At 57.5% G+C, this 19,844-nt stretch overlaps 1 protein-coding gene across 19 annotated transcripts in view; it reads right to left on the reverse strand.

Annotated features, from left to right (window-relative positions):
- MACF1 (microtubule actin crosslinking factor 1) overlaps positions 1-19,844 on the reverse strand; it is a 148,692-nt gene that overhangs the window by 27,645 nt on the left and 101,203 nt on the right. For 16 of the 19 annotated variants that reach the window (XM_074562696.1, XM_074562688.1, XM_074562687.1 and 13 more), the window contains 9 exons: positions 6,870-7,031; positions 6,553-6,723; positions 5,445-5,611; positions 4,456-4,615; positions 3,696-4,022; positions 2,954-3,038; positions 1,745-1,986; positions 1,401-1,607; positions 128-247 (listed from right to left, as the gene is read on the reverse strand). In XM_074562696.1, coding sequence (XP_074418797.1) covers positions 128-247; positions 1,401-1,607; positions 1,745-1,986; positions 2,954-3,038; positions 3,696-4,022; positions 4,456-4,615; positions 5,445-5,611; positions 6,553-6,723; positions 6,870-7,031 — 1,641 coding nt within the window. The remainder of the gene's footprint in view (positions 1-127; positions 248-1,400; positions 1,608-1,744; positions 1,987-2,953; positions 3,039-3,695; positions 4,023-4,455; positions 4,616-5,444; positions 5,612-6,552; positions 6,724-6,869; positions 7,032-19,844) is intronic. The other 3 variants (XM_074562686.1, XM_074562697.1, XM_074562698.1) reach the window with 1 other exon arrangement.

A 19,844-nucleotide genomic window follows, 5' to 3' on the forward strand; every position in this document is an offset into this window, starting at 1 on the left:
TGGTGCTCTGGGCTCACCATCACAAACCCCAGGGTAAAGCTGCCCACCCCAAAAACCCCAGCCCGTCCCCCAGACCCCGTCCCCTCTCGCTGCCCGCCCCGTCCCCCAGCAGCGACTGCGCACGGACCTTCTGCACCTGCAGCTGAGCCGTTGTCTGGTCCTGCTCCAGGCGGATGGGACCGAGGGCCATCAGCTTCCGATTGGTCTCGGCCACCCAGGCCAGCTCTGCGTCGGCCGCCTGCTCGTACTGGCACAGGGGAGAGGACAGGCGGCACCGGTTAGCGATGGCACCCAGGATGGAGCACACAGCAAGTTGGGGACGGTGGAAGACATGGGGACGGGGGGGATGTGGGGACAGCGGGACGCAGGGGACGAACATCTCGCTTGCTTGCGCAGAGGCAGGGAGGAGAAGGCTGGATCGGGGCAACCCCGGGGATGGAGAGCAGCCCTGCCCAGAAGGACTTGGGGCTACTGGGGGATGAAAAGCTGGCCATGGGCCGGCAACATGCGCTGGCAGCCCAGAAACCCCCTGCATCCCGGGCTGTATCCCCAGCAGCGTGGGCAGGGGGACGAGGGGGGGGAGTCTGCCCCTCTGCTCCGCTCTGGGAGACCCCCCTGTAGTGCTGCCTCCAGCGCTGGGGACATCAGGAGGACACGGAGCTGTTGGAGCGGGGCCAGAGGAGGCCCCGGAGATGCTGGGAGGGCTGGAGCCCCTCTGCTGTGGGGACAGGCTGAGAGAGCTGGGGGGGTTCAGCCTGGAGAAGAGAAGGCGCCGGGGAGACCTTCCAGCCCCTTCCAGTCCCTAAAGGGGCTCCAGGAAAGAAAGGGACACCTATTTTACACAATCATTTTCCTTGTGCGTTCAACTTCACGGAGTCAGCGCTCAAAGCCAGTGAGGGCAATTATTCAGAGCGCTCCCAGCTTCCAGTCCATGCAGAACAAACCTTTTTCAAGAGGACTGTTTGCCTGGAACAAATCCCCATGCTATCACAACAGGTGATGACGTTTTCCCAGCCTGAAAGTCACCTGTCATTGGTTTTACATCTACATCACCCATGCAAGCAAAAGCCTGCAGGTGGGATAACCTGGCGCTGCCTGGAGTTCCCCTATCCAAACCACGCGCATCGGGACGGGTCAGGAACCATCCCCGCTGCCACACGCCGCTGGTGGGGACCATTCGCTTCTTGGCATTCATAGAATGGTTTAGGTTGGAAGGGACCTTAAAGATCATCTTGTTCCAACCCCCCTGCCATTCCTGATGGGATTTGTCCCTCCTGCCGGGCCGTGCTTGCTATCCCTCCCACCGCCATCACGCTGCGCAGGCTGGAGCGGTGCCGAGCTGCTCACTCCCACTCTCCCAAGAAAACCCATCAGCCTCCGGCGGGGTTTTATTAAATTACCTGTTGAGATCTCTGAATAGCAGCATCGATTTCCTCCACCCTCTGCTTGACGGTGTCGCTGACCAGTTTGTAGCGCTCGTTGGTGTCTGACACGAGTTTATCCAGCCCTTCACGGGCTCGCCAGGGAACCAGCTCCAAGAGAGCTCGGCTCACCTCGTTCACCGTGTCCAGGACCAGCCTGTGCTCCATCACCTCCTTCTTCAGCTCCTGTGGAAGGCACCCATGGACATGTGTCCTCCTCGGCACTCTGCAGGTGACATCCCTCTCCAGCTCCTCCCCGAGGCCACGTCAAAAATCCCACCCTTGCGCCCCTGTCCCCCCAGTGCTGCCCTGCCAGCCCCCACCTTTTGCCTCTGCTGGAACTGGGGTATCTGCTCGCCGGCGGGGGACTGTCCCCCACTGGAAGCCAGCTCGTCCTCCACTTTGCTCATCCAGCTGGTGAGCTCCTCGTGCGTGGACTGGAACTTGGTGGCCAGCTGCCGAGCCTGCTCCAGCGTGCGCAGCGCCTTGGAGCTGGCGGCCGTGATGTCCGAGTAGCGGGTCTTGATTCCATCCAGCTTCTCCTGGATCAGCAACACCTCCTCCCCTGCGAGACAGCAGCGAACAATGCTGGGCTGGGGCTGCAGGGAGGTTTAGGCAGCCACCTGCCCTATTCCACCCCATTTTAAATAGCTCATTTCAGTCCCACTTTTCTTTATATCAGTATATATATCAACTACATATATATATATATATATATATCTCTATCAACTTTGCAGCCTGTTTTTACAGCCAGAAAGCTACTCTCAGAGATGACATCTTCTACCAGCCAGCGTAACATCCACCTCCTCCCTGGAACAGGATGGAAACGTGCCACAAAGCCTGGCTTTGCCACAAGCCCTAAAGCCACCACAACTCAGTTCTCAACTAACGTGTCACAGCTCCAAGAAAAAAAGGTCCAGTTCACTCTTTACTGCTATTTCCGAGAGGACAAGAAACTGCAAGCCAAATTCTTTGTAATCGCTCTTCCTGCTACACGGCTCCCACAAGGACAGAGGTCTGTACATCTGCTCCGAGCAGACCACATCTGAAGGAAATGCATCGCCCCGACCTTTCTTCCCACTCACAAACACAAACTCACACCCACGTGGCAACAGCAACAACTGCTCAGTATGGGAAAGCAATATTAGGAAAGGGTTGAGGGTATTTTTAACCTCTTTCCATGTGATTTAGCAGCTGGATGCGATGAGAAAACCCTCCCTCGTGTTGCAGGGCTGCTCAGCGCTGAGCATCACCACGCCGCCGGTGGGAATCACCCGCTCATGGAGCTGCCAGGTTGGTACTTGAGATAACCAAGAACAACCAAGTATTAAGCTGGAGCGCTTGTGGCTCAGCATCCAGGCCTGGATGCAATTTTGGGAGTATCCCCAAGGAAATTAGACCTGAGGGAGAACAGCCTCTCCCAAACAACGTATCACTGCAGAGCATGGACTTCCCCAGGAAGACCATGTGGCGGATGGGGGGCTTCCCAGACCCACGGCATGGGCCAGAGCGCGCCCAGATCTTCGTGTTACCTGTGGTTTGCTTCAGGAGAGCTTGCCCGTTTCTAATGGCTTGGTCCACGTTCTTCTTCCTGTTCACGATTTCCTCGTTCAAAGCCTGGAGAGAAAGACAAATGGGGGTTATCTTTCTGAGGGCAGGTCCTCGCGTCCTGCCGGCCAGAGATGCTAAAGGAGAGCACGAACTGCTCCAGCCGAGCACGGGAAGGGTGCACAGCTTGGGTGGATCTGGTGTTTGTCCAGTCACCCTTCTCCTACGGGACTTATTGGGACTTGCGGGACCCAAAGGCTTAAACCTTAGAGCAAACCCATCCCAACCCACTGGATGTGTGTTACCAAAGAACTTGCCCTTTATTAGGCATAACCTCACTCTTGAAAAGAGCTTGCAGGGCCCCCGGGGAGAGGAAGGAGACGGCTTCCTCGGTGGCCAGCCTGGCTCGGGAAGCCCACCAGGCTTTTCAAGCTCTCATTCTTGGAAACAGCATCCAGCTTTCTAAAGGCACGGGGTGGCCAAGCTTGCTCAGACATTGTTCAAATGAATCATTTGAAGTTTCTCCCCCCCCACCCCAGGAAACCCATTTTTGGGGCCACAATTATTGTTTTCAACACATGAAATCTCTTTAACACTTCTCCGAGCCTAGAAGAGAACCAGCAGCGGAACAAGCTTTGCAAAATTAAAGGCAGACCAGAAACCAAAATAAAACCAGACAAATGCAACAAAATAAACAACATAAACATGGAAGAAAATGGAAAATACCAGCTGGTCGGCATGCTGCTTCTGCAGGACGTCCCGTTTGTAATCCTTTACGGATACCGAGCCGAGCTTGTCCTCGACCTCAGCCAGCCAGTTGAGCACTTCCACCTCCTCCTCCCCAAAGAGCCTGGCGTTAGACAGCGCCTGATCCAGCAGCGCTGCCTTTCGGCAGCACCGGTCCTGGACCTCGCCGTAGCGGCTCTGCAGAGAGTCTAGTTTCTCTGCCAGCAGCCTCCGCTCAGCGGCACAGCTCAGGGAGGAGAGGGACTGCCCGACACCGACCGCCCGAGACACGTCGGCCGCGTGGCTCTCTATCTCTTCCTCTAGAGCCTGAATGCCGGGAGGACAAAATGGACAACAGAAAGGAAAATGAGTGAAAAAAATGGATAAAAACCCCCAGAAAACAACAACATAAAAGCGAAAACAGAAACAATGAATGCAACTGAAGGAATGAAGGACACACAAAACCCACCCGTGAATGGGCAAACAGCATCAAAATAAAAAAGGTTAAAGAGAAACACAAGAACAGGAATGGTTTTTCTATCCAGAGCCAAATACATTTGTTGAGAGGTGTAAAGCCATCAGTTTAATATTGACCCACACTGGTGGGTTACGGTTCACAGCCTTCTCTGTCCATAAAGCAGCCGGGATGACTCCTCCAATACTTGTTCGTGCCAAAACCCCCCTCGCCGTGGCAGAAACACCCACCTGAGTGGGACCCGCTACCAACCACCTCCACCAGCAGCTCCCGTATGGATCCTACCTTGTGCCGACTGATCTGCTGCTGGATTTTGGCAGTCTGGGTACCGATGGGCTCCGAGTTGGCCAACTTCTTCTCTGTCACCGAGAGCCAGTCCGACACGGGCTCCGTGGTTTCGTGGAACTGTTTCGCCAGGACCAGGATGTCCTCCAGCTGCTTCTGCCTAAAGTAAGGAATAAACCGCTAGGGAGCAGCTCCTGTGGGAGCCAGGCAGGGGACAGGGGAGGCAGCTTTGAGTATGAGGAAGGGGAACCAAAGCAGCCTTGTTCAGAGCAAGGTGAGACACCACGTCAGGCAAGCTGTGAAGGCAAACACTAAAATCAACGTGAAGATACTGCAAAATAAGCTTTTTTCTGCGGCTGTGCCTTTAGGGTCCAGTTTATCCCCCAGGCAAGGTGGCAGAAAGGCTCCCCCTTTGTGCTGCTTTTCTTCCTTTCCCATCACTATCTCGGAGATCCTCCGATGTGCTGAGCTTGTGCCTGGGCTCTTGGTGGCTCTTGGTGCTAAGCTTCTATTCAAAGACAGCCCAGCACCTGTACGAGTCCTAGATGGACAGTCCATCTAATTGGCGGTGATTTAAAACACTGGGAGGGTCAAATCTGGCACTCAGGAGTGACTTTATAACCTCAAATATTAGCTTATGTACCACCAAGCGACTCATAAATGAGATTCAGGCAGCAGAAAGGTGTCAACAGGATGTTGCTGCTAAAGCTAAATGTTAACGTTTAAAGGAATAAAAATAACATCCATCCCCTGCAGGGAATTTATTTAATCTGAGCTCTTCCCTGCCATTGTAAACCACCACTATCAACTTCAGCTCCCAAACAGGCTTTGATTTCTCATGTTTTCCAGCTGTTTCCATGTTTCCAGGATGTAGCTGCAGAGAAATCTCTGCCAGCTCCCCACGTGTTGTAACCCCAAGCTCTGGGACACCGTGAATGGCAGGACAAGCCGGCCCCATGGTTTTTGGCCGGTCGGACACCCCCTCTCACCTGCCGGCCGCTCTGCCCAGCAGCCCTGCCCAGCGCCGCTCCAGGCTCTCCAGCTGCCCCACGATCTTCTCCCGATCTGCAGGCTCGGCCGACTGCGCGATCCTGCCGCCCTCCGCTTGGATCATCTCCACGGTGGCTTTGCGATCATCCAGGAGTCGCTGGAGCAGCTTCAGTGCATCAGCGGTGAAAGAAAGGAGGATAAAAGTTACCAGATGGGATCAGCAGAACCTCTTCTAGCCCTCAGAGAGATCAGATCTCTAATTGTGGCTGAAAACCATCATAAGCACGGGGCTGAGACCAAAGTCAGCCCAGTGGGACACTCTCTGCCATCAAAACCAGTTAAAAAAAATAACAATAATATAATAATATCCTTTAACTTTTGGTCAGCCCTGAAGTGGTCAGGCAGTTGGACTAGGCGATCATTGTAGGTCCATTCCAACTGAAATATCTTATCCTATCCTTCACTTCAGTGCCAGAGAAATTTTCGGAGGTTTCCCCATCACCCCTTCAAACTGATCAAGATCAAGTCTTTTAACTTCCCCTTTAAATAAATTTCCCCTTCAAAGTCTCAAGATGTCAGATCAAGCCATGGTAGGAATTCATTTCTAAAATGTTTTACCATGACCACACTTGAACTTTCATCCGCCCGCTCGCCGGGGCAGGCGCCGACCCAGGCTGTTATCTCTGCAAACACCGGCACGCCTCGGGTCGCTTCTTACCGTTTGTACATTCGTTTTGTCCAAATACCCAAACCGGTACCTACAACGCCAGCTTGCTCCTGACGCAGCAGAATTACCAGCAGCACAAACAAAACTTAAGGCTGGAAAAACACGGCCGACCAGCAAAACCAGCAGCAAACTTCAAGAGGCAGTGGGACAATAAAGTAACGCTGGCGACTTAGACGATGGAGATAGCGAGCGCGGGCAAACGAACTGCCTGTTTATTACATGAGGATGTGGGGAACCAGTAGAAGAGCCACCAAGAGAGGAGCAGGCTTGTCTATGTCCCAGATACGCCTTATCTGTTACAGCCGGACCCCCCAAAATATTGTCTGCCTGTCCAGAGCTCCCCCTCCCATCAAGCCAACCCTTACCCTGCGCTTGCTCACCTTCTGCTCCTGGATCTGGGCTTTCACCACCTTGTACTCTGCAGAGGGAGGTTTCTGGTTGGAGATGAGCTCCTCAGTGTCCGCCAGCCAGCTCAGCAACGGCTCCAAGGCGTCCTGAAACTTCCCGCAGTGCAACAGGGCCTCTTGCAGCTGGGCAACTCTTTGGGCCACCTGCACCCCAAACACAACCCCACTGCACGGTCAGGCTGGTGACGCATCGACGCCGGAGCCACAGTGCCCTGTTGGTGACTCCCTTCTTCTACCAGACCCCAACGGGGCCAAGAGAAACCAGTTATAGCCCCTCCCCACGCTCTCACCTTCTTGTTGAGGGTGTTCCAGCGGGTGTTGATTTCTTCCATGTCATGCTCCAGCCCTTGGACGTCACAGTTTTTCCCGGCGCTTTGTATGAGTCCTTGACCAACTCCATTGACTTGCTGTAGTTTTAGCTGGAGAGGATCCACTTGCTCCTTCTGGAACAGCTGGGGATGGGAAGGGTGTGAGAGAAAAGGTATTTATAACCCTGCTCTTACAGCCCCTCCGTCAGGCAGTAGATACAACAGGCTTTCTTCTCTAGAGAAGACGCAGTAGCTATTTGCAGTGATTTTATTTGAGTTGTGCAAGTTTGTCTAAACTCCTCCCTCGCCTTGACCCAGTAACACGTTGCAGGCGCTCGCTGGTGTGGAGCACAGCTCAGGAGCTACATGCATCCACCTCTGCTTTTAAAAGGGTAAATCCCCTTTTTCCAAGCACTGGAGGGAGGTGAAGAGAGCAAATCGGGGAAGAAATGAGAACATCGGCTCCGGTCAGCCACCAGCTTGGGAAATAATGCTCCTGGGGAAAAACCCAAAGCAATTCTCACAGTGATGCTATTGAGAACGGAGACCTGACATCACATGAGTGTTGTTAACCACAAAATTACAGACACCGAGAAGCTAGCTGTATTTCGAAAGACAAAGGCAACAGGCAATTAATGTGCTAGTCGTTTACCGCACCGCATATTTGGCATGGTCCTGCCTGGGAATCCTGTGGGGAAAAGCTTTTTAAACCAAAAACCATTTGATAGGGAAGGGGGAGGAGAGCGAATGAAGCTCCCCATTGTAAAGAGAAGCAGCAGGGAAAATCCTGTTTCCGCCAAGGAGATAAGCGCTCTTTATCAGAGCCGTGGATCTGCTGTAACCACCCGTGCACCGTCCCCCGGCGCTGCTGGTGCGGCCGCACAGCCCGGTCCCGTGGGACGAGGCTGCTGCTTCCCCATGACGAATAGCAAAAGTCCCGCCAAAAAAGGGAGCGGAGTCCTTCATCGCTTGCCCTGGTCCCTTGGGCCACGAGCCCATCCAGAGCACGGGTCACCCCGCACCCAGCGCTGGGCAGGATCGGAGCCCTCGGCCCTGTCGCAATATTTTCTCTTTGGAAAGCGGAGGGGTGGCAGCCAGCCGCCTGCTTTCTCAAGCATGCCTCCTCCTCACGCGCCCGAGAATATACGGACATCACCGGCACCCAAAAATTCCGGCTCGGATGCCAGATCTCTCCTAGCAGAGCAGAAGCTCATGGATGGCACCCCGGACCTGGCAATCGCTTTGCCTCCGAAGGAACACAGGGCAGGCAAAAAAACCTCCAAACACACCGAAACCCCCAAACACACACACAAAAAGTTCCCAGCCTGAGCGAGAGGAGCTGCCTTAACTTTCTTTGCCCCGTTTTCAAAGAAAAAGCCATTCCTTCCTGTCGGAGCTCAACTACAGGAGGGCAGGGAGGTACCACTCCAGGACACGAAGCGAAGGGTGTGTGGGCAGACATTGTCCAGAGCTGTTTGCTCAGGGAGAATTATGCCACGGTTACAAGAATTAAACGGTGACGTGAAATCACTGATTCCCTGGCCGCTTCTCCGGTTACTGTTTATAGATGGAGTTGGCTGTTAGAGCAGCCAAACCCACAAAAGGACCAGGCTGATAAGTCTGGCACGTCGGGCTGGGGCCGAGCCCTCCGCACGCTGCGAAAACAAACTCCGGGGATTCGAAGCAGACGGGCAGGGAGGGAGCCCCGCAGAAAACCCGGCCGTCAGACCACGGTCCCCGCAACGCAGGAATCGGCACAGCCACCAGAGCTTATTATAAAAAGATAATCACACTAATGGCCTGAGGAGCGAGCATGTCGAACACGCTTGTTTTTCCTCTGCTCGTGAAAGATCCCAGCGATTTAAGTTCATTAACCTGGCGGTGACTCAGCTTTGAAACAAATATTGAAGGTACACCCTTTGCTGGGCAGGGAGAGGCGCAGAGCGAGGTGTCCTGCCCGGGCGAAGCGGCTGGACAGACAACTTGGCGAGCAGAAGGAGATCTGCTCCACCACTCCTCCTCCTCCTGGCTCCCAGAAACACTTCCCAAAGCATCCCCTCGCTTTCTGCTTCCCTCATCTCCCTCCTTAACCCCACTGCTGCCGAACGCAGAGCCCGGCCCCGCGCTGGGGAAGAGAAGAACCGGCACTGCCCCGGTGCAGACCCGGAGCTGCCAACACCTTCATCAGCGTTTGAGGAAGGGGAAGATTTATGGGGTTACCCATCAGAGGTGCCACAGGCAAAATAAGGGTCCCACCAGCAAGGACACCCTGACACCAAAGCAGCGAATTTCAGACAACAGACATAAAAATGCAAGAACCCAACGGCTCCTCTTCCTCGCCAAGGTCCCCACCGGGTGCCCCAGCCCGCGCTCACGTGGCTCCCCCAATGCAAAAGCACCTCGCCAAGCCCCTCCACGTGCATTTCTCAAACGCCTGGCACGGACCAAAGGATGAGTAATTGCTACCGAATCGGGATTTTCGGCGCTGACTAACTTCTGATGTCTCCTTAGTGATATTTCTCCTAATCCAGATGGCAGTAAATCAGCGCTCGGCTGTGGGAACTCCACCACCGAGGTCTCTCCAGGAGAAAGCCACTAGCACAGCACGGGAAAGCAAATCCCCAAATGCCAGAGAGAATTTGAGCCCCTTCCCACGCGCGTTCAGAGCCTCAGCACCTCATGGCTCGCTTAAAAAGCTACAGAAAGTGGTGACTGCACTGGACAGGAATTATTCGCACTTAACTTGTTTTACAGGATTCTCTCTTCTGATACATTTTCTGCTTCAAAGACGGGAAGCACCCCGCCAAGATCTGGCGAGAAGGTTTTTCTGAAGTCTGTGATTTACATCTGAGTGACCATAACATACTTTAATAAGCCGAAAAAGTTTAAGACAATAGTTTAGGTCATCAAGCAGCAACACTCTTTTGCCTCTCCTACTTATAAAAATGCGCAATTCACCCCACAAACCCCCCAAAACTTTTTGCCTGCCAAATTCAAGCCAAACTAGGAGAGAGAAGGCTGTTTGAAAGCCTGAGCCCCGTGGCCATGCGTTACAGAGCAGGCTCCCATCTCCCACCCACCCCTCAAGTGCAAAATAAAGTGATTTCTGCGCCTGAGCCACAAATACCTCGTTATCTGGAACGAATCCATCTGGTAGAGCAGGAGGCCCTTCTGCAACGAGAGCGGTGCCAGGAGGTCCCTCCGTGCCCGCGGGCACCTCTCCCTCGCCAGGTGTCGGGGAAGGGGCACCCCCGGGGCTGGGGGGACAGAGGGTGTCCCCCAGCACGGCCCCAGGGAGGGGTTGTGCGGTGGATGCCGCGGCGGAGGGTGCACCCAGCAACTCTGGGGTGGTGGGACCCTCCCAGGGGGGTGGGAAGGCAGAGAGGGGACCCTCCAAGCCCAGCGGCACAGAGGCACTGTCCCAAGCTGCCACCTCTGCTGCAGGTGCTGTCACAATGGGGTCATCCTCCAAAGCCAGCGCTTCGGTGGATAGGGGCTCCAGGATGGGCAGCACAACCATGTTGGTACAGCCATCTGTATCCCCCAAGGCCACTGCTGGCCCCCCTGCTGTCAGTGGTGCAGGGCCACCACCGAGATCCCTGACACCGGAGACAAACGGGTCGGCCGCTTGTGGTGGCACAGTGGCAAGAGGCACATCAGCAAATGGTGGTGGGGCATCCAGAAGCTCTTCCACCACCAAGGGCATGGCAGTAGTGGTGGCATCTGGAGGTAGGTGCTCGATAGACAGTTCCTCAGCATCCATGGTAGGATCCCCAGTGGCTGGTGATGTCTCCTGAGCCTGGGGTTCTGGGACAGCCACATCTCCTCGTGCTGGCAGGTCGGCTGGAGCAGAGAGCCCCCCGACATCCCATGGCATGGCATCGGTAGCAGGGTGCCCCACAACAGGCGATGTGCAGGGAAGGTCTTCTGGGGCGGCTGGGCTGGCAGCACGTGAGACCCCCTCACCCAGCACCACGGTATGGCACTGTGCCACTGGCCGGTCCTCCCAGCTGCTGGCAAAAAGCAAGTCCAGGTCTCCTGGCTGCAGGATGGCTGCTGGTGCCTCCCCATGTGTGACAGCCACCTCCACAGGGGACCCCTCGGCATGGGCAGCCCCTTCCAGAGCCAGGCCCTGGCCCACAGGAACTTTTTCCCATGGGAGGTCCTCAACAGGTGCTGGGGACATCACCGGAGGCTCCGAGCCCAGCTCTGATGCAGAGCCGGCATGGAAAGGCGGCAGAGAATCAGAATGAGCATCCCCACTTTCTGCTGGATGAGCCTGGCCCTCAGCTCCATCACTCTCTGATCCCAAATCTGTGGCTTCATCCTCAGAAACCAGTTCTGGGACTTCCCAGTTGGCAAGTTCAGTCCTTCTGGGCAGAAGGTGATGGGTCCCAAACGGATCCGTCCCCTCAATACTGGCCTCGTTGTGCTGCGGGGGAGACCCCAGCTCCTTCACCATTGTGTCAGGAGCTGGGAGCTGGCAGGGGGACATCCCAGCCGGGGACACTTGGCCAGGACAGGCGTCCTCGGGAAGCTGCGATACTTCACCATCAGGGACCAACAAGTCTTGGTTATCTTTACCCCACCCCACTGGAGCGCTGGGGTAACCAGCTCCCTCAAAGCAAGAAGCTGGATATGAGCCTGTCTCAGGAGATGGTATCCCACCAGCCACCAGCACAGCCACCACACAACTCTCCAGGAGCTCCGGGTCCACCAGCGGGTCAGGTTCATCCTCCTCCACTGGTGCCGGAGAGCACTGCTGGAGGGAGCCTGGCCCTGCTGTGGCCATGGGGCTGGGTGAGGCCTCTCCATCCGAGTCTGTCGGGGTGACGGCTGAGGTGTCCCTTTCTGAGAAGGGCTCTGTCGTCGGCTCCAGCATGCTCAGCACCTGCGAGCTGCAGGTGACATCAAAGTCCTCCAGATCCGACACCACGGCAGAGTCGGAAGCGCTGATGTCCAAAGGGCCCCTGAGCTGACATGCTTTGACTGGTGCCCCGGCCAGTTTGGCCAAATCTGGGTCCAGCCCCTCTGAGTCCATCGGGGAGACCTGAACCTCTGGGCAGCCGGGGACGGCCCCATCGCCCTCGTCCTCATTCAGGCACTGCTCTTCCAGCTCCAGGAACATCTGCACTGAGTCCGTGTCAGACAACTCAGGGTCCGCAGGGCTGGGCGAGCGCTCCGAACCCGGAGCAAAGTCCTCAGCCTCGCACTGCACCGCCACGTCCTCGGTACAGCATGCGCTGCCAGCACCCCCGGGGGACGCGCAGGACCGGGAGGTCCCCAGGCTGGGGGCAAAGCCATCCGCTGGAGCAGCACATTGTTCCCTTTCTTCAGAAATATCTGCCAAGCAACAGCTCTTCTTCTCCTCTGCCACCAGAACAGCCTTTCCTCTCTCTGACAGCGTCGCTTCCTCCCACTCCTCCATCATCACCCAGCGCTCGTCCTCCTCAAATCTCAGCTCAGACTCCGTTTTCTCCCTGAGATTGGAGGTGATGAGAATATCCAGTCCCGCATCCAGCAGCTCTTCGCTAAGGCACGGAGAGAGGTTGACGTTCTCCACCGTACAGTCCGACTCGGAGGCCTCCAGGGTCTCCTGGTGCCCATCGCTGAGGCTTCCCTTGATGAAATTCTTCCTGGCTCGTGGCCAGGTGGCACTGGGGAGCCGGCGAGCTCTGGCCAGGTCCCCAGCGTGACCGCGGCCATCACTGGCATTCAGCAGGGCCTGTCGCTCATCCCGGGGACCGCCGTAGCCATCTGCGCCAAACTGCTTGGCTGTCAGAGCCTCTGAAGTGCCGGATGACTTGGATACGTGCTCCAAGGTGAGAGACTCGGACATGGGCTCGCCGTGGTCAGGCTGGCCCGGGCACTCAGTGAGCATGGCACTCGACTCCCGCTTATCCCGCAGGGAAGGGTTGGAGGCACCTGCTTCCGACACCTCGCTCAGCGAAGCCCCCATCCTTTCTGCAAATTCAGTGAAGTTCGGTGGCATGAATGATTTCCACGACCGACGGTTGACATTCTCCTTCCTCTCGGGGTTTGGTCGTCTCCTCGGTGGAGCTGGCGCTGGTTTGGAGACGTCGCTGCTGAGCTTCAGCGCATCAAAGATGACTCGCTCGTCCAACTTCTTCGTTTCTGGCGCCCGGGACTCAAAGACATTGGCAGCTCCCAGGGTCCCGTTGCTGGATATGGTGCTGCTGTCCCCCTTGCCGAGGGTGCTCTTGGAAAGCTGGTTGAGCTTCGATCCCTGATCGATTTGCTCGTTAATTCTCATTGTGTCGTATATCGACCTCTGGGGCACGTAGCAATCCTCTATATAACCATCCTCCTCCTCACCCTTCCCCAGGCAAGTGCGGTTCTGCCGTAAACAGTCTGGCCGGCTCAGTGGTTTGCCCATGCTCTCGTCCTTACGGATGACGAAACTGCCCCGGCAACCTTTCGCCCGCCACCGCAGGAAGCATCACAGGGCCAGCAGGTCCCAAATCCGCCGTGGCAGACCCGAATCCCAAAGCGGCGATGCTACAGGGACGGGAGGGTGCGCTCAGCAGCCCGACTGGCCGTCCCAAGCAATGCAACAACCCATCTCATCCCCCCGACACCCCTAAAAAAACCCCCATCCATCAGCAAAAACCATCCAAATCCGGCAGCTTTGATAAAATATTCCCAAGCGCCGTTTGCGACCGAAACAGCACAAGAGTTCGAAGCTCTTAAATTATCCCGTCCGTCCTTTTTTAATAACAAAGGCACTGCTTGTCCCGGCTGCTCACGTATCGCAGCCCGAGCGGCGAGCGGCTCCTCGCATTTTCTGCCCAGCTCCCAGTCCCGTAAAAGTCCAGCTGGTCTGAATTAGCCTCTCCCCCCGACTCTCGTGTTTTCATTTGAACTGAGCTTGTCAGCGGATATTCGTGCAAGTTTAAACACAGGAAGTTCTTCATTCAGGGCAAACTCAGAGGTTTCCTGTCTCCAAAACATGATGGCATTGTTGTTCCCGTCACCCCGCCGCGATGCTTGGGGTCACCGACAGCCACTGAACCCCCCCAAAATCCAGCCGGTTGCCGTGCGGCACTCGGGGCCCGCCGCGGAGTCCTGCAGCGGTGGAGGAAGGCTGCTGGGTCTCGGCGCTTTTTTTTTTTTTCTCTTTCTCCCCAAGAAAAAAAAAAAAATTGGCTGGAAAACGCATCCAAAAATGGCAAAGGGGACGGAGCGGCACGAAATCCCCCAAGTTGCCGGGAGCCGACGGGGGAAAACGGTGAGCAGCCGCGACCGGAGGCTGCTGCTGCTGCTGCTTCTTCCTCCTCCTCCTCCCGGCCCCTCTCGCACTAACTTTCCCGGCGGCCGGTGTCGGGCTGCGGCGGCTCCGCGCCACCGGGCGGCCCGGCCATGGCGGGGGGGCGGCGAGGAGGGCGCGAGGGCCGGTGGCCGCGGCGAGAGGGGACACACGGACAGACACAGAGACAGCGGGGCCGCCCTCCCCTTCCCCGCCGCGCTCCCCCCCACCCCCCCTCCGTGCGCGGCTCAGCGGCCGGGCCGGGGGCGGGGGGGTCCGCGTCGCCCCCGCGGGCAGCCCCCGGCCGGCGCGGCGGGATGCATGGCGCGCCCGGGCTGCTGCTGCCGCCGCCGCCGCCTTCCTCCTCCTCCTCCTTCTCCTCCTCCTCCTTCTTCTCCTCCGCCGCCGCCCGTTCTCCTTCCCGCCGGCGGAACAAAAGGCCGAGCCGCGCAGGCCGCCGCACGCCCCGGCCCCGCCGCCGCCGCCAGCAGCACCGGGCTCCCGCGGAGCTGCCAGCCCCGGCGGAGGGCGGGGGGGAGGCGGGGGCGGCACCGCGGGGCGGAGCGGGGCGGGAGCAAGCGGGGGCCGCCCCCTCCCCGGCCGCCGCGGGCCCTTCCACCCCCTCCCCGATCCCCCCCCATCACCGGCACCGGGATACCGGAGCCCGACACGGAGGGGTGGTGGAGAGGAGGTGCCGGGGGGGGGTCTCCGCGGCCGGCGGCAGCCCCGGGGCTGCCCCCTTCCCCGCCCCGCCGGGGCTGGCCCCTCCTCCGGGGGGAGGCGGCAGCCCCCGACAAAGAGCAGCAACGCCCTGGCTCGGCGGCGGCGGCGGCTCCGGCTCCCCCCGCGCACCGGCCCCGCTCCCCGGGCCCTTTGTCCGCCCCCGGCCCCGGGTTTTCCCCCCCATCCGGCGTCTCCCCGCGCTGGGAGGGGACCTGGCCATCCTTCCCCCTCCCCCGGGTCCCCCTCACGCCCACCCCTGCACAAAGAACCGAGTTATTAAATCACCGAAAAAAACAACCCACCACCTCAAAACCCCAAAGTACCATTCTTTTGCCTTTTTTTTCCACGAAGCTGCATCGCTCTGCCAGCACTCCCCAAAAACCCACCCACAACTTCCCACTGGCACGGCTCGCTGGCGCCTTTCCCTAGAAACAAATTATTACAGCCCCAACCTTGGGCCAGCATCGCTCTCCCCCCACCCTATCACCCTCTTTTTAACCCCCCCGACCCTTGGATTTCAGAGATGGGGGGCCATTTAGAGCGGCTGCTGCGGGGCTGGGAGAGGGAGGCAGCCTGGGCGCATGAATCACTGCTGCGAAGTGATGCTGAGGGAAGTCACAGACTTGGGAGAGAAAACAGGAGGGCTTGGAACAGCCTCCACGCATCTCCAGGCAACAACCCGCCCCACCAGCCGCCCTGCCTGCTACTCCGGGCAGGAATGACAGCGTCGGGATGAAAACACGGGAGGCAGGCGCTTTATACATCAAAGCGTGCACTGTGTACCCCAATATTGCTAGTGCCGGGAGACGGTGGCCACCAGCTGCATCTTCCTGCCTGGCCATGGCCATGTTACAGCCCAGAGGTTGAAGCCAAGGGAGAGATGAAAAGCCTGATTTTTTTGGATGCGCTGCAGGTGCCTGCTGGCTCCGGAAACACTGGGGCTTGGCCAAGGTCATGGCACGGCTGCGGTGGGAGCCTGGCGTCCCCGTCCCCAAGCCCTCAGGGTCCCCACGTGCCCCGTCCCCGACTGTACATGCAGCAGCTCCAGCACTGCATTCCCAAAGGGGTTTTTTCCCTTCAGAGAGATGGAAAAGGACATTTTGTGGAAGGCAAGGGTTCAGGGCTATGGACGAGAAACACCCATTAAATGGCCTGAAGTGCTTGGCAGGGCTGGTTGCACACCGCGAAATCTTTGGAAACCCCTTTTCTTATTTCCATCATTAAATATGACCAAGGAAAAGAGACGGAGGAGGAAAAGAGGTGACCTGGGAGGGGTGAAGGAGCAGCCCCCCCAGCATCCCCACACTGCAGCCCCCAGGACCCCCTTTGCCCATCCACGGCTGTCCGCTCCACGTCCCCCTGAGCCCTCCTGGAGGGACAGACGGATGGTGAGGGCTGGCCCCGCAGCCTCCTCCGTCCCTGGCTGCCAGCGCTGCAAGAGTGTCCCAAAGCCCAGATTTTTATACTTGGTGGGGGACACCCCAGCTCTCAGGCCATGTTATTAATCCAGCGCAGCTGAAACAACACGAGAAGGACAGCCACGCCGTGCCAGTGCTCCGGCAAAGCTGCCTCCGGCTCCCCTGCTACCACCTTGGCTGGGAGCTGTCGGAGCAGGACCGTTACTGCTCCGGGGCCCCTCCATAAGGAATCCCAGGCATCCGGGCTGGGGCGCGGGAGGCTTTTTGTTCCACTGCGAAGAAGGAACGATCTCGACGTGGAGCTGCGTTTCACAGCCAGAAATTCTTTTCCCATTTCCTCACCGAGTCACGTGCCAGAAGCAAGCCAAGTCTTCCTCCAACACATCCCCCCCCCCCCCCGTCTCTAAAACCATTAGGAAGATATTCGGCAAGTACTAAAGCCAATTAAAAACCTGCTGTGCCTGGCCCGAAGATCCCAGCCAGAGCTCTTGCAGGTTCCCCAAGTCATGGCTTTAAGCCACCAAGTGCCACCCCAGTGATGGGGACAGAAGCCGAAGGGTGCTGGGAATTGCAACTTCAGGGCTTTGCTCGAGCTTTGCGTTGGTGCGAGGGAAGGACAGGGCAGGACGTGAAGGTCCTGGCTGAATTTTTATCCTTTTGGGTGTCTCTGAGTGGCTCCGGCATGTGGAGCCCTGCCAACAGCAAGCGCTGGGACTGAAATAAAGGGCTGAGAGAGCTTCAGAGCCACAGCTCCGAGCTCGGGAGAGCACGTCTGCTCACTTGGCAGCTTATCGGACCTGCGGCGTGGTGGCGATGGGCAGAACGGACCACAGGACCCTTCATCTGGCTTCTCTTCAGTCACCAAACCTCCTCTCTCCTGCTCCGTTACCAGTACATTTTGGCCAAACCCAAGTTGGGGACCATGGCTTGGGCGCTGGGGTGCCCGTGCTCCAGCAGCCAACTCACCATGGGGCAAGGACCAAACAGCTCTATTAAGGGCCGTCACCCAGCCCAGCCCCGCTTGTCACCCAGAGCCACCACGCACCATCCGACGGCCATGTCCTGCAGATAAAGATCCCCAGCTAAAACCCGCCCGGAGGTTTTTCCAGGCTTGCTCCAAGTAGGAGCATCCCCATTTATCTCCTGGATCTGTAGGTTTCAAGCTTTCCTCATATGGCCACCGGCCCCGGAGCGCGAGGACGCGTGCCTTCCCCGTCACGGGTGATGTCACCCTGTTTACGACTGCATTACATCCTGCCCGCCGCTGCCGCCACTGTTTACATGGGAAAGCAGTATTTGGAAACTAATATATTTTTAGCTTTCTTTTAATGCATCTCAGCAGCTGGAAATGAGGGACCTGCATTATGTGACAAGCAAGAGAGCCCAGAGACAGCTCAAGATCTCTGATGGACACGTCACTAATGAGCCCAAGGTACAACCAAGGGCCTCCTTCATCCTCAAAGCTCCTTTAATCTTCACCTTGGTGCCCTCCTGCCCTGGGCAGTGCAGCACCCGCTCGCCCAGCCCGGCCCAGGCAGGGCAGCTCCTGCCTTTGCACCATGAACTTTGTCCCTGCAGGTCTTGCTGACCTTGTCCCCCACGTCTCCAGGTCTGGCTCCATGAGGGTCACCGTGTCCCCCATATCTGACTGCACGAGGGTCACCGAGCCGGTGGCAGCAGGAGGGACCGCTGGGTTGGGACACGGTGGCATGTCCAAGGAAGGCAGAGGGGACAAACCCAAGTGCCTCCAGCCCGATGGTGGGTTTCAGCCTCCCCCAGACACCGCCATAAAAGCACAAAGCCAAATCACGCACACCCAAAATCTGCCTTAGAAACCGCTTTTTAGGTTTCGCTGGGATTTTTACTGGAGGATTCACGTTTTTTAAAGCCTTTGCTGCAATTGTGGGAAGGTCTGAGGGTTTTCTTTATCTCCCTTTCAGTGCTGTTGCTCTCCTAAACGCGCTCCTTTTGCCAAATCTTTGCGATGGCTGCTTCGGCGCCGCGTGGGCAAGCCCTGAGCTCCCAGCCTGATCCAACAGCACTTGGGCTAATCCCATCCCACCGTGCCGGGCCGGGGGCTCCCTCATCCCTGCGCCTTACAGCTGACTTCCAACCGATTTCATGTCAGGCCGCTGCCACCACGCAAACCCTCTCTTCAGAGGCTGTGGGTGATGCAGGGAGCCTTTCCATCAGTGATTTGCAACCTGTAGCCTGTTAATTCGGGACTTTACTCTGCAGGGCTGTGGGAGGTAATCTCGGTTGGCTCCATAAGGGTCAGCACCTCCACTGGAAAAGTTTTAGAAAGTGTTTAAAAACCAAACTCGCAGAGAAATGTTCTGCAGTTTGGATGTACAGATGCAGGGAGCACTGCATTTTTAAATTTATTTTATTTTTCCGAGGCTGCAGGAGCTGCACCATAGCGCTTTCCCTGCAAGGCAGCTAATATAGATGTTGGTATAAATAATTCTCCTGAATAAAGCCTGGAGCCCTTGTGTTACGGCAGCGCTGAGGCACAGCCCCACACCGTGGCATTCGGTGCTCGATTGCTGTGGAGCCTGGGACCCCGTCTGCGCACACAGAGCACCCCGGAACAGCCCAGGAGCAACCCAGGCTGGGACTGAGAGCGAAGGGTAGAGCATACGGGGTGGTGGGTCCTTGGGGCTGGGGGCTTAGCTGGGCACAGGAGGTACAACCTCCAGAAATGCCCATTTTTGTCCTCTTCTCCCCAGTTTTCCTGCAAATCCCGCTCCGTGCCTGTCAGGCTTTGCTCTGGTGCTACACGAGGGTGGATGGAGCACCCTGGGCTCCCCGGCCATCCCGCTGCATGATGCCAGTGTCCCAGCACCCGTGGGCACAATGCTGCCACCCCCCTGCCCACCCCGGGGAAATGGAAAACCGCTGAAGCCGCTCCTCACCCCGTCTCAGAGTAATGGGGGACAGCAGGGAGATCCGAGGGAGGGGGTGATTAATAAACTGCTCTGGAGGCTCTTTAGGAAGTGAGGTAAGTGCATTATCACCCAGAGAATCCTCTGGATGGGAGACATTTTAAACCACTCCTTCGCCAGAAGAATTGGCAATTGTTCTTGAGACGCTGCGGTGACTAATCCCAGCCCAAGCCCTTCCCCAGAGAAGCCCCTGTCTGCTCCAGAGCCAGTGGCCACAGTCACTCCCTTCTCCGGTGGCCAACGGTGACTCGCTGGGATGCTGCGGGTGATGGGAAAGTCCCGTGCTTGCTCCACCACGCACTTCCCCATGGATCCCCCCTCCATGGCCGCGTCCCGCCGGGCTCCTCTCCCTCCTCTGCCCAGCCCTTGCAGACAAAAAGCTTCCCATCTCCTCCTCCCTCAGATCCTCAGCTCTCCCGGCCTTATGCAGAGCCGGTATTTTTAGCGTCTCCTGGAAACACTGCGAAGTGTCACCACCACCAGCTAACGAGCGCTCCTGTGAGAGGACATTCCTACGGCCGTCTCCCCCGGCGGAGACCTGGCAGGATCACCGAAGCATCTGCAAGTGGGTGGCTTTGGAGGCAGCGGCCCAAGCCGGCACCTG

This window comes from Larus michahellis, chromosome 19 (genome assembly GCF_964199755.1).
Source record: "Larus michahellis chromosome 19, bLarMic1.1, whole genome shotgun sequence".
NCBI lineage: Eukaryota > Metazoa > Chordata > Aves > Charadriiformes > Laridae > Larus > Larus michahellis.